The sequence below is a fragment of the Nilaparvata lugens genome, chromosome 4, assembly GCF_014356525.2.
Source record: "Nilaparvata lugens isolate BPH chromosome 4, ASM1435652v1, whole genome shotgun sequence".
In the NCBI taxonomy this organism is placed as follows: Eukaryota; Metazoa; Arthropoda; class Insecta; order Hemiptera; family Delphacidae; genus Nilaparvata; species Nilaparvata lugens.
In genome coordinates this window covers 68910441-68925430 of record NC_052507.1, presented here as the reverse complement: position 1 = coordinate 68925430, position 14990 = coordinate 68910441, and the positions used below count along the sequence as shown (strand labels likewise).

General features: G+C 33.5%; 1 protein-coding gene across 1 annotated transcript; it reads right to left on the bottom strand.

Annotated features, from left to right (window-relative positions):
• Positions 1 to 3454: 3454 nt before the first annotated feature.
• On the bottom strand, positions 3455 to 14552 carry LOC111045484 (gustatory receptor for sugar taste 64f-like). Its single transcript, XM_022330916.2, has 8 exons — positions 13908 to 14552; positions 11881 to 12040; positions 11076 to 11194; positions 10086 to 10274; positions 8225 to 8505; positions 6750 to 6904; positions 5214 to 5376; positions 3455 to 3577 (listed from the first exon to the last, which is right to left on the bottom strand). Exons 1-8 carry the CDS (start codon positions 14044 to 14046, stop codon positions 3455 to 3457), a joined length of 1329 nt encoding a protein of 442 aa, XP_022186608.2. The 5' UTR covers positions 14047 to 14552.
• Between the last annotated feature and the right edge of the window lie 438 nt (positions 14553 to 14990).

The window sequence follows — 14990 nt, the reverse complement described above, 5'->3', positions numbered from 1 at the left end:
TGTTGCACTCAATTTTCTAGACCAGTTTTTGGATGAACGCACTTTATCTGTTTGTTTATCATGAATTATATGCATGTTGTTTTTTTCAGATCCTCTTCTTGGCAGTGATCACATTAACAGAACTTCACGCTAAAGTGAAGAACCTGGTTTCAATCATGATTCGCACTGCAAAGAAAATTTGGAACTTTTCGTATGGAATATTCCACTGCTGACGTCTTTAATGTATTGGTATTGGTATCAATGTAGGTAAGAATTCGTCTGATCCTCACAGCTTTTGCTTTATTTTTAGTTCATACTACAATTTATGTAACACAAATCAATGACCTTGTTTATTATAAATATTTTATGATTGGTAAAATAATGATTCTATCACATCTTGTTCATGACAGTGTGGCTATGAAGGCTCACGACCGGTGGTTACTGATTCTATCAATCCACTTGAAGATTTCATCATAATTATATTGAATAATGTTATCTAATTTTTTAAGGTATTTTACTACTGATTGAATATTTTTTAAAACACCAAGAACTTAACTATCACGCAGTGTTTTTAAAATGGCTAAAGCGTTTCTTTCAAATTTATCATTAATTCTCTTGGTGAGTTGCTTAACCAATGTAGAGTTTTTATAGCCCAGTATTGTGGTAGATGAGTGTCATATGTCAATTTTAACTTGATTTACTCGAATTCTCACAAATCATCCTCTTGGATTCCCGAATACAGTAGATTGAAACGAATATTTCATTACTTATTTAATAACAATTTATTAGGTACATGAATTATTAATTGTAAAATGTATAGCCATGAACCTAGTACTCCAGTTGAAGAAAAAACAGATTTTTCAGCTGGAAATAGTTTTAAAATACATTTTCCATTAATTCGTCTAATATATATTGCAGAATCTAATTATTTTAATTCTTGGAATTCTTTCGTTATATAATTATTTGTATAAATAAATTAATAGGATGCTTAGTTAGTAGTTTGAGACAAAGTCCTGATGTTATGAGTGCACTGACTAATGTCATTCTAATATGCAATGAGTGGATAGATTCTCTAATATTAATTTTAATTATTTATTATTATAATATTGTTAGTATTAAGTGTTGTTATTCACATTTTTATCGATAATAATTGTACATAAGAATTAGAAAAATATATTTTCTATTTTCAAAAATAATTAAATTTGTGTGAATGCCTTCATTGTCACCAATTTTATTATTCTATTCGATTTAACATTGTCTGAAAACCAACGGTAATGTGGGAAATTGAGGAAATCCTATCTCTATTGCTAATTCCAACTACTTATCTATTTATTCGACTTATCTATTATGTATTTAACGACATTTATTATGTACTATAATTCTATAAAATAATAATAATAGAGATGGAGAGACCCAAAGGATGTTCCACTCAACGTAAAATTAGATTTCCCCAATTTATTAGAACGTTATAAATCTACCTCCATAAAAAATAATATTAATCTCAGCAATATTTTTGAAATTTCCCCTTTAATCATTTGAGAAGTCAGGATAGAATAAAAGCGACTCATTCAGCATTCATTACTTCATACTAAATGCATTTATTCACTGCTACTTATCCTATACAATTACAAATCATAAAATAGATATGATTGGGCAAGAGCAACAGGCCTAACCCATAACTGTTCTACTCCCAAATTTTATAAATAGTAGAACTCCTAAAAGATAGTTTATATTTTCACTTCCAATAATGTCAGTCCAATTTTATATTCAAATGAAGAAATTATATTCAATTATACATACTGATTTGAATGTTTTTACTGTTCTAGCATGATTGGCATGTTTTTTCAGTAAGGATAGATTTTCTCTAGTTTCTCATTATTGACTTATTATATTCTACGCCGTTTCATAATCCCTCTTATCAAATTCATTTATCAAATAACTTTTGTCAGTAGTTAAATCAATTTTTAAGTTGATTGAAAACATTCCATGCGATTGGTTACCTAAGATGGACACTACATTTCGTTGTGAATTACCTAACTTTTATGATAAAATTAGAACATCGCGAAAATTTGTTTTTCTTCTGAATATCACTTCTCTCAGAATCATGGGGCGTCGAAATGCATAATAATTTTATATCAAATTAACGGGGAGAATGTGTCCTTTCTATTGGTGTCTGGATAATTTTTATCCGACCAATAGTTATTTTTTAATTAATGATTATGTTCGTCAATGTCGAGACATTTCAAGCAGAAAACATGAAATTTTCGACATGCTGGAAACTTTTTTGTTTCAAAAGATCAATGGGTGGTGAAAGCGAGAAAGTTTCTCAGAAATAATTGAAATTATTTTTTCATCTGTCAAAGGTAGTCGGAAGATCGTATTGTGGTCTCCAAGGAATTTTAAAGTTAGGAGAGCGGCTGCGCATGGTATGTATTGTATACCAAATTGTATGCTAAAAGCTTGCAATTCAAGAGATAGTTAACTTAATTATTTCAAACGTAACCAGGCTCATTACCTCTAGAAAGGCTGTAATGAAACACTGCTTGGATTATTCGAGGCGAGGTTGTCATTTTCACTATTCATAACCATGTGGCTTGCAGTTGCTGAATTTTTCAATCATTTCGAAATTTTCTAGCATGTCGAAAATGTCATGTTTTCTGCTCGACATTGACGAACATAATCATTAATTAAAAAATAACTATAGGTCGGATAAAAATTATCCAGACACCAATAGAAATGACTCATTCTCCCCGTTAATTTGATATAAAATTATTATGCATTTCGACGCCCCATGATTCTGAGAGAAGTGATATTCAGAAGAAAAACAAATTTTCGCGATGTTCTAATTTTATCATAAAAGTTAAATTTCCTTTTAATCCTTCAACCCTGAAACTTTTTTAGCACTACTAGGACATCGGGGATGATATACATCCAATTCTGACGTTGAATTGGAAATTTGAGAAAGTTGCAATTTTACACGAATTGGCAACCTTGTAGTTTCGTCGGATGGAGGGCCAGGTCTCAACTTATTTTACACAAACTATAGTCGAGAACATGTGTTTCCAAATGGTGACGTCGCGGAGACTAGAATCGACTGGTCTGAGTGTCACCATTTGGAAATACATACTCTCGACCTGAGTCGAGTTTGTGTGAGTTTGAGCCTTAGAGGCTTCTCTCATGGGCACCCTGTTCCCTATTATTTTGTATACGGACCTCGAATAACTAATAATATGTAATAGCTAATAATGTGCACCAATGCATAGTTTGCTGTTAAGTGCCTTAAGAACCATCTCAGTGGAGATGATCGGCTGCTCGTTTAAACTTGCAATGTAACACATAATAATAAATGCAACCATATCTTCATGTATAAACGTAGATTGGTGTTGAACGTAGGTAGCACATAAATGAGCCTAAGACTAACTAGATATATGATAGAACTGTATCTCCTTCCTAATTCTTGTTAAATGTTAACTTGTTACTGGTTACTGTTAATTGATGGTATACTAACCGTTAACATGAGGGTGCGCGTTACAGAAAAGAATCGACAGCCTGTAAGTGCAAGGTTGTCCGAAGTCACTTGAGTCAGGAATCGCTGCACCTAAAAAACAATTTCGCCAAATCATAGATCAATTTCCTATAAATCATAAATATGAAGCTTTTTATTCGATCATCTTTTTTGTAAGGAATCGCTGCACCTACAACCAATTTCTTAAAATCATAAATATCAAGCTTTCTATTCGATCATCTTTTTTGTAAGGAATCGCTGCACCTAGGAACAATTTCTTCAAATCAAATCAATAGCAGCATAGATATCCCGGGTTCAAACCCTCTCATTACCATAAGTTTATTAACCAGATCACTCCTGTGTTATCGGACGGGCAGGTTAAACTGTCGGTCCCGGTTGTGAAGTATGACAGTCGAAAGGCTCATTGACGGCTTAAATTAGATATTCAGGCGGTGGGACCTTCCCGCAAGGGACTCCCCACCAACAAATCCATACAAATTTACTTTTTATAAATCAATTCCCTATAAATAATAAATATCAAACTCTCTACTCGATCATCTTTTTTGAAATATAATATTAACTAGCCGTCAGGCTCGCTTCGCTCGCCGTATCCCTCTAGCCAGGGGGCTCCGCCCCCTGGACCCCCGACTGGATCGTCCAAGAATGAGATCAGCAGGCTCGCTTCGCTCGCCTGCATTTTTCCTTTGATCATTTTTATCATATGTTAGGACAATCCAGTCGGGGGTCCAGACTAAACGTCTGGCTAAACGGATACGGCGAGCGAAGCGAGCCTGACGGCTAGAAATATAATATTCCCAGGATTGAAGTAGCAGTGCCCAATCAATTTTTCCGCGATAGATGCATTTAAATCTTCAACTTGGTGCCAACCTAACAAAGTCAACTCAACTTAATGCCAACCTGACAAAATTATTAATTTAGTTGCCAGTTAACAACTGTTTCGAAGAGGTACTCTATCTAGATTATAGTTCTATAGTAACATATGATATGGAAATTTCAATTATAATTAAGAGATTGGGAGAAGAAGAATATACATGCTAAAAGACGAACTTTAAACCCTTAAAAACTACCCTTGGAGTTAAAATATTGCCAAAAGATTTCTTAGTGCGCCTCTAAAGGGCCAACTGAACATACCTACCAAATTTGAACGTTTTTGGTCCGGTAGAATTTTAGTTATGCGAGTGAGTGAGTCAGTCAGTCAGTGAGTGAGTGTCATTTCGCTTTTATATATATATAGAAGATTATATTTTCCCGTACGGTACTTGTGAAGTAAAGTACGCATGTGTGTGCGTACAGTACTTATTTGGAGTCTTCTTGAGCAGTCTTGGGTAGAAAAATATATTTTAGTAGTAGATTGATGTCTTTTTAGTAGAGATAATTATGAATCAACTGAAATTATAAATAATTATCATTAAACGAAAATCTAAATTAAATGCTGTAAATCACCCCGAAAACTTCTGCTACTGCAAATGTTGGCAAACATCATTAGCATATAAATAAATGCAATTTCTCAGTAATTTCCTAATAACTACAGCAGCTCAGGAGGCCGAACTTAGATAGACCAGTGGTTTCCATATTTAGAATAGAAACTTCCATTCACACCAAGAGAAATTGTTGATTTTTCTCTTCAGAATACATTGGTATGTTTATACTGTAGTGACCTATCTTTACACCAAAAATGACATGGAATGTTGGAATTTATTTTGATTACCTCAGTGCAATAGCATTCGGATGGTACAGAGAATAGCACCGAGACAGGACGCTTGCTCTCATCGAAGATGTGCGCTGCGAAAAGCGAAACAGTGGCGGTTCGCAGCACCAGGTAGCCGAATGAGAAGACAAAGTATATCGCCTGCCACAGATTTCTCAACGGCCTGTAATTAATTAATTTACAAAATATTCATCTACATCAGTTGTAATTTGATTTGAATTCACTAAAGATCCATATGTACCAACTCCGTTAAAAAGGATTTACGTCGGCTGTTGGTTGAATGAACTAAGCATCAAACTTGATACAGTCTCAGGAATGTACAGTACTAACATAAATATACTATACTGAATGTACTATTTCGTTTTGAGTGCTAAGTAGAAGGAATTTTATTATCAATTCGGATCTTAATCTTTCTAAATTCAAAATTAATTGTTTCAAGTGTTTGTGTTTCATTGTTTCAATGTGGAAGTTAGTGAAGAATTGAAAAGTCGTACATAACCTCTATTTGGACAACTTATTTTATGAAATTGGGATGAAAAGAAGTTTTGGACTGTAGTCTGTTTCTTTGTCCTTAAGTTGATTGTAAATGATGAATAAATAAATTTACAGTACCAACAAAAATATATGGAACTAAAATCTATGGAATATTACTAAGATGAACTCTGCTGCATATCCATACTTTTTCACTATTAAAATTGAACTTGAATTTTTAAAAACATTGATGAAGTGAAAATGCACTTACTATTGGTAGTGACGATCGTTTCGACCTGTTGTTGGTCAACATCAGAATGTAGGAACTTACTCTAATGTCCAAACTGTGTCTCTATCTTACATTAGAGTAAATTCCTACATTCTGATGATGACCAACAACAGGTCGAACCGATCGTCACTACCAACAGTAAGTGCATTTTCACTTCATCAATGTTTTTAAAAATTCAACTTCATTTACATGAAGATGGCGTAAGGTTGCAGGTTTGTTCATTTTACAAAATTTACAATTTTATTTATTTTGGGTGCTTACTTATTGTTTGTTAGGAATTCATGTATCTAAATTCAAATCTACCTAAAAAAATCAAGATCAAAAAGAGTAAAACAGTTAAAAATAGCCAATTTTGAAAATCCACATTCTCAAAGTGTAAGTAGATTATTTTATTGTGCGATTGAGGATTTTACCTTGAAAATTTAATTTTCCACAATAATTACACTTTACCAAAGTACTAGTTTAATAATAAAGTTGATCACCTTCAAAATAAAAAAAATCATCGTTTTTCAGCAAATCATGTCATAGCTGAATAGTAGATAGGTGCGATTCAATATCATGTCAATTATTTCATAGTTACAATTAATTACATAATTAATACAGTTACTACTATTTCTAGTCAATTAATACAGTTACTACTATTTCTAAAAATACAATTAATTCCTATTTCTATAGTAATTGATTTTGCATATATCAGCTAAAATAGGCCTATACATGATTGACGTGAAAATCACTATAGTAATGTTATTGAGTGGAAATAATAATATTCAACTGACTTGAGGCTATTGAGTAGCTGCAGACAAATGAAGTAGAGATTGTTGGCAAAAGAGAGGAGAACAATGAGCGAGAGAGTCTCGTCGAGGCGTTTGGTGAGGCAAGACAGCGTGTTGTACGATTCTCTCGTCTGTCGCCAGAACCAACGAGGCATCACCTTCAATACGGATTTAATAATATTACTTCTCTTTTCAAAATAGTAATAATAATAATAATATCGTGTGACCTGGCTGGTTCAGGTCTGGTGTCAGAGTTTTCAGGTCGCAACTGATCAATTTCAGGGCCTCTGAAATGACCTAACGTCTGCTTTTTAGGCAGCCGGGACCGACGGCTTAACGTGCTCATCCGAAACACGGGAGTGGCCCGAGAAAAATATCTTGCCCCGGGCTGAGAAAAATATTCGAAATATTACTTTTCATTATACTAAAGTATTATTTTCTCTATGCCTTCTATAAGTAAAATAAAACACTTGAAGGTCGAATACCTTGAGAGCTTTTCTTGAATTTCTTACAACTTACCCATTAACACAACCATATCGTTCACTCCATATAATTGATTCATAATTGCACTATGGCGTCATGGACAGACTAAATTTAAAACATGGAACCTCCCAAGAGTCAATTTTCCTTTAATAAATTATTTCTTCGAATATTTATCTAAAAAATATGTATCTTAATAGAGTATTCAAACTGAGAAGAGAAGACAAATTAAATTATAAATACTGGAATATGACAAACTTTTAATAATGGTTTGGTACTAATAGATGTTATAATGAAATATGAATAATAATTTTACTTAAATCAATGTGCACATCAAGTATTTGTAAATTCGCCATCCAATTATTTTATCCGTTCCTGTACTCTCAGTCAAAAAGAAAGAGCTAAGTCAAGAAATTGAAGGAACCAAACACCCAAAAATGAATAGGAAGAAATATTACAATGAAACAAAAACAATAGAAATTGTCTATAATTCTTTCAAATTAACTTCCGACTTGGGATGGACATGCGCAGCAGAGAAGGCATACAGCGGCAGGGATAGCAGTCGTGTATCGGCCAGCGTTCTCTAATTTCCAGTGAGTATTCAAGCGCTTATGTGAAACTTAGGAAGTTTTGTCTCTGCAATCACAGACTCGACTGACTCTATTCGACAAATTGACAACTACGCTTCCACCTACAACTCAATCCATCACTGCAATTGGCTGATCTCCCTCCATTTCTCTGCGCCGCAAATTCCTCCAAGTCCGAAGAAGATTTACACGAAGTATAAATGACGTGGTGTACTGGAAAGAAAAACATCAGGAAAACTACTTTGCCAATCATAAGTTCTCTTATACCACGCAGATAAGGGGTGAGTACAGAAAAAACTGTAAACGTAAAAGCAGGAAGGAAAAAGAGAAAAAATGATGAGTGAGTCCACTCATAACTCGAAAATTCGCTGCTAGGTACTGATAATCCTGGCATTAAAAAGCGAGGCTCACCTTTCCTTTGACGGATTCTAGTTTGTCGTTGATCTGCTTGAAGCGCGCGGCGAGCGCGACAGACAGCACCATGATGAAGAGGTCCATGAAGTTCCACGCGCATGTGACGAGCAGGTTGAGAACCGAGAGGGGCGCGGCGATCCACAGCGACACTTCGGTTTGCGAGAACACCTGGCGGAATGCAAAGTGGTAGTAAGCCTCTGCCAGTCGCCAGTTCCATTCGCCACCTGTGCACGGCAGTGCGTTCGCCACGTGTGTCGCCGTCGCTGTCACGTGTTCGGCTACATTCACACAAATTTAATACTTATTATTTGTTTTTATTTATAAAATATAATTATAGTACCCTTTCAAATGACACATAATAAGCTTCTGTTGACGTGTGAGGTTCTTTGAACCTTTGAAACTTTGAATCCGTCCCTTCAAAAAACCTTTGAAATCAATAAAATAATAGAATATTATTTTATAATAATAGATTTAATAATAGAATAATATTATTAAATAATAATAATATTATTTAATAATAGAATATTATACTAGTAGTTATAATTTGTATTCTTATTCTATTATTTTATTAATTTCAAATGTTACTATAATTATATTTTATAAATACAAGAAAGTAGCCCTGAGTTCATGCATTTTATTATTTGCTCTTTGTCATGTAACCCCATGTCAGAGATATTTTATTAAACATGGAAAACATTCACAATATAATACGGAAAAAGTTTGTTACATACTTTTCGATAATTATTTTACGTGAACTATCATGCAGCATCCCACTATAGAGTCTATGAGTCGGGATGCATTTAGTCTATCAATCTAAAAAAAAATATTCAAAATATTTACACAAAACAGTCAATTAAACTTTTCAACGAAGTGAGAAGAAAGATAGAGATTGATGGTGATTTTAATGGTTGTTTAATGAACTATAGATACGATAGAGGTAGGCCTACGTTACTTCAATTGTGTCTTCAATTTGTTTGCACAAACGGCTTTCGTGCAACCGGAACTACAGGTATTAGTGGAATTTCAATTGACTATATCTCATGGAGACTATTTCTAACCATAAGAATAGGGAGGGTAATGAAACTGGAATTACTAAAATTTAATGAGAAAAATCATTTTTGCTCTAGATATACTTTTTTATATACTGTAACGAAGAAATTAGTTGGAAACATAATAAAATTTATAAAATATCGTTATGCAATGCTTGACTTTTAAGTTTAGGAGTTTGGAAAATAGGATTTCTATTATTTTTCTGAGTTCAGGAATTACAATTATTCTTGGTTTCCATTATTTTTCTGAGATAATTTCTGAGTTCAGGAATTACAATTATTCTTGGTTTCCATAATTTTTCTGAGAATTTCAGAGTTCAGGAATTACAATTATTCTTGGTTTCCATTATTTTTCTGAGAATTTCAGAGTTCAGGAATTACAATTATTCTTGGTTTCCATTATTTTTCTGAGATAATTTCTGAGTTCAGGAATTACAATTATTCTTGGTTTCCATAATTTTTCTGAGAATTTCAGAGTTCAGGAATTACAATTATTCTTGGTTTTCATTATTTTTCTGAGAATTTCAGAGTTCAGGAATTACAATTATTCTTGGTTTCCATTATTTTTCTGAGATAATTTCAATTTTTCCTTGAACAGCTTCCCACTCCACACCCGGTCCTGGGGGTACCTCTATCATTATAATAAGTAAGTCTATTCAATTTTCAATTAATTTTTCGGTAGCTCACCTTGATCACTATTCAGTACATTTTAGTGTACATCTAGTATAGTACATTCAGTAATTCAGTACATCAAGTGAAAGCAGTGTTATGAGTTTTTACGGTTTTTGTCAGCACATTTTATTACCTACCAAAAGCAAGAGCCATGACAGTGTAAGCCATCGTACGCATTTGATTGGGAAGTTTTTTCAGTGGTCCATAGATGCGTATAATTTTGCGTTCGGCTGGACCCCACTCATCAACCAACTGCTTCCATTCAGTCGCCAGCTTCAGGAATAGCAGCGCCACTATAGCCGAACTGCCGAAGAATACAAAGTCCACTGAAAACATGACATTCATCATCGAAACTGAATTGATTTAAATTGAATTTTTATTCTCATTATTAATAATATCGGGGCACCGAGATCCGCTCTGTAGTACAAAAGCATATAAAATTTATTTCTGATGGAGAAATTATAATATATTTATAGTTCATACAGAAAGGTTCTATCTAATCACAATGGATTGAGATGATTTCCCAGAAGAATGCAAAAATTTCTCTCACAAAAACATGTTAAATTTTAATCTTGATTAATTTCACGTGAACCAAATCAGACAAGACCATTTCCAAAAGAAAGCTTATTTAATTGGTTCTACTGGAATTGATCAGGATTAAAATTTAACCGGCTTTTGTACAACCGGTACTAAGTACCTGATTAAATGATTACAAAAGTTTAACAGCTGAGTCATAATTTTGTCTCAGTCGCTCACTCACTTCCATCATCAACAGTAGACGACGAAATTGTCAGCTGTTTTTCCAAGGGTGAATATAAATCCTTTTAATGCCATTGAGCGAGTTTTCTCAGGGATGATACCTAGTGCAATCGAATTTTTATATTATAAACCTACTATGTTCTGAATTTCGTGAGAATCGTTAGAGCCATAACATATAAAAATCTAAACAGAAATTGCTTGTTAAATAGTATAGGATACATACCAAAATATAGAATATATGAATTAATGATTTAATAGAATAAATAATTGAAGGTAATTACCATGGTATATGACCATTTACAGAACTTGATGGCTCAACACCAAGTTAATAATATGTTCTAGAAAGGCTATTTGGGTTTTTGTCTTACCTGTGCTAAGAAATGAGATGCCATTGTTAACGGTCCTTATAATAGAGAGGATTACAATTGTAATTGAACCCACAACCAAGGCACATGTATATAAAACACGTATGCTGAACCATTGAAATCTGAAAAAGATAAAATTCAGTTCCGATACTGTATCCTAGTTGATTTCATTTCATTTGAGAAGCATTTCGATAATGTACTTATTGTATAAATGAATAAAGAATATTTTGGAGAACTAAAATCATTCAAATAAAAATACCTGGTCGGTTAGTAGGCTATATTAGAAAAATCTAGATATACCAGCATAATTATTTTGTAGGCTATACGGTACTGTATTTAAGGTGAATTGATGTAAAACACTATCAGGAAATTGATAGCAATTGAAATAGTTCACTTGAAACCCTGATCTATAAGTAATTGAAATTTTTAAAAACAGGTTCAATGTTTTTTGTAGGTTAATTGTTATATTTTCAAAATCAGGAAGATTACTATTTCTTGTGTAATAAAATAGGAAGATCGAAATTGAAACTCATCGTGCGTTTTTAGAGTAGCCAGGTAACAAAATAGTTATTCCAAATTACTGACACAAAAATTATTCATTAATACCCCGCTCCAATTTAATTTAGTAATGAAAAAATACCAGATTGACAAAAGGAAAACTCTTATCAACATTTTCAATTAAATTGCTCAACAGATCGTCAACAGACTTCTTCTGGTTCATAGGCTACTCTTCCTATTGGCATATTTTGCTAGACAATCCCTTCTATAAACCTTGATCAAATGAATTGTATGAGAGGTAATTGGGTACCTGAGATGTTTTGGATGTGGCGAACTGACGCCATAGAGTGGCATGAGAGCAAAGCACTGAGCAAGCACTAGAACTGGCCTCAATGCCACATGCAGCTCATCAGGAGTGTGCGGTCCTTTGTTCAAGTCTGCGTCGTAATCGTGACGGTCAATGTCCAAAACTGAACAAAATTATCTTATTATTAAATATCATCATCAACATTGTCTTTATAAAACTTATGTTCTACATATACCATGCCTTTTTTATTTTTTCTGTATTTTTTATAAAACTGATGTTCTATACTATTTTCCAAATTTTTGAAGATGTATCCTACCGTTTGATACGCGTTTTGAATTTAAACACGATTTTATGTGTTATAATCTGATCCTGAATAACTCTCAACAGATTCAATTCAAAGTAATTCAAAAATTTTCTTTCAACTGGTCGAATTTAACATGAATTAAAAGTAGTTAGGCGCCTATCGTTTAAATTATATGGTATGTGTGAAGTTTGTTCTGCCTTGAGGTGAAGGCATCATCAGATAGACTCTGTGTTTCACTGAGTTCATGCCGAAAAGAGACTGCAAAAATAGTACACACAGAGTTGAAGCATTTCTAATTTCAAGGTTTATTACAAAAGGTCCAATATTCGAAGTTATGTGTAAAAATTGAATCATGACTTTACTCTATCATACCTTATAATATACTGTTACTAGCCGTCAGGCTCGCTTCGCTCGCCATATCCGTCTACCGTCTAGCCAGGGGGCTCCGCCCCCTGGACCCCCGACTGGATCGTCCAAGAATGGGATCAGCAGGCTCGCTTCGCTCACCTGCATTTTTCATTTGAGCATTTTTATCATATGTTAGGACAATCCAGTCGGGGGTCCAGACTAAACGGATATGGCGAGCGAATCGAGCCTGACTGCTAGTAATATAATATTCCCAGGATTGAAGTAGCAGTGCCCAATCAATTTTTCCGCGATAAATGCATTTAAATCTTCAACTTGGTGCCAACCTAACAAAGACAACTCAACTTAATGCCAACCTGACAAAATTATTAATTTAGTTGCCAGTTAACAACTGTTTCGAAGAGATACTCTATCTAGATTATAGTTCTATAGTAACATTATGATATGGAAATTTCAATTATAATAAAGAGATTGGGAGAAGAAGAATATACATGCTAAAAGACGAACTTTAAACCCTTAAAAACAACCCTTAGAGTTAAAATATTGCCAAAAGATTTCTTAGTGCGCCTCTAAAGGGCCAACTGAACATACCTACCAAATTTGGACGTTTTTGGTCCGGTAGATTTCTAGTTATGCGAGTGAGTGAGTGAGTGAATCAGTCAGTCAGTTAGTGAGTGAGTGCCATTTTGCTTTTATATATATAGATAAAAGCTTGAATACACAGCAAAGCAGCTGTAAACAATCATTTAAATTAAAATTAATCTTTGATAAAAATATCCAGAAAACTCCTATCGATAGTCCGTTGATTACTTCAGTCAGAGTTTTTTCTCATTTATAAGTACCTAGGTACCGTAGTTGTTTTGTAATAGGAGTCATGATAAATGTATGTCCAGTAGCTTTATACAGTATATAGAGATGGATTTTATATCCACCTAAAATTTATCATGCGCATCAACTCTATAAAAAATAATGGTCCCATATATTATATCCAGTTTACAATAATTTATCAGGTCATCACAACCCCCAACTGATACAAAATATTTTTAACTATACATAACCACAATAACCAAAATTTGTGAAAGGGACAGTTTGGGCTTAGCCTGCTTTCCTCTCCCAACCAATGTATGATTTGTGCTAGTATTTGAATTAAATAAAAATTAATACTTTATTAAATCATCCATTACATTTAAAATTAATTATATATATTTTTTAAGTTATCTAGTCAGTTAATCTGGTATAAAATGGCATATTCCCCCTAGTTCAGCCGAAATATTAATTGAAAAGATGTAACTTCTCAATCAAATTATATTAAGTTAGTTTATAAAATATCGAGTCAACTATGAATATTGTGAAGTCTCACCATAGCCTCCATCTGGTGGAGTATTTGCCAGCAGTAGATGTGCCGAATGATGGTCCTCAGTGATTTTTGGTCCCATAACTTGGTTGAGCCTCCTTGAAACATCTTGCACGTTCCTTGGGTTCTTGTTGAACATGCTCATATATCAAGATTTTCGCTAGTTCGGTCTATTATTTTATTTCATAAATGAAAAACATATTTTATTATGAAAAAACCACTAATAACTATCCAATTTAGACGATTTGTGTTACAATTTGAAAAAATCTCATTCAAGTGTTAATTATTAAATCTGTTTTCATTCATAGAAAGTGCTTTCACAATTTTAGTACACACCTTTCGTTAATATGAATTACGTAGAGAATACTAACCAATCAATATTCTGAAGCCTTTAAAATAATACAGCTATAAAAGTGATAAGAATTTTTTTCATTACGGTAACGCCAATAATCTCCAACTCTCAGCCCTGCCTGAATTGTTTCCTTACCGTATCATTCCAGTTCAAGAGTTTGTTCTATCATAGTACCGTTTAGAATTTTTAGACTGAGAATGAAGTTTACCATACTGTAAATGTGATCCATTTTTGAAATGTGAAATACCTTCTTAAGATTTTTTAAAAACCCTCTTGAACAAGTTCAAAAATAGTAGAAAATTCATGAAAAAATTTCTTGCAATTATTTTGCAAATTGGTTGTGCACCATAGATATTAGTTCTGTGCTTATTCGACTGAAAGATCGTTGGTCAGTAAATTGGAAATATCACAACCTCTTTATTAGAGAAGGCAGTAGAGATTAGCCTACTCCTGAATTATTGATGGTTACATTCATTTAAATTGAATAACATACCTTCAAAGTGCTTACTATCCAGTTACCTAATAATATTCTGTAAAACTTCTCATTTGTTCATGAGTACCGTACTATACAAAGCACTATACGTGCTAAGGATTTCCCAGAGTGTATGGAAAACCACCTCCCACCCAGAGGTGCCAGTTTATTTGACAATTTTGACTGATTTATGGCGTGCTATTTGATCGGTCTGAACTACTCTGAATAAATCGATTCGACGTGTTTACTCTCCAAGCAGTAAATA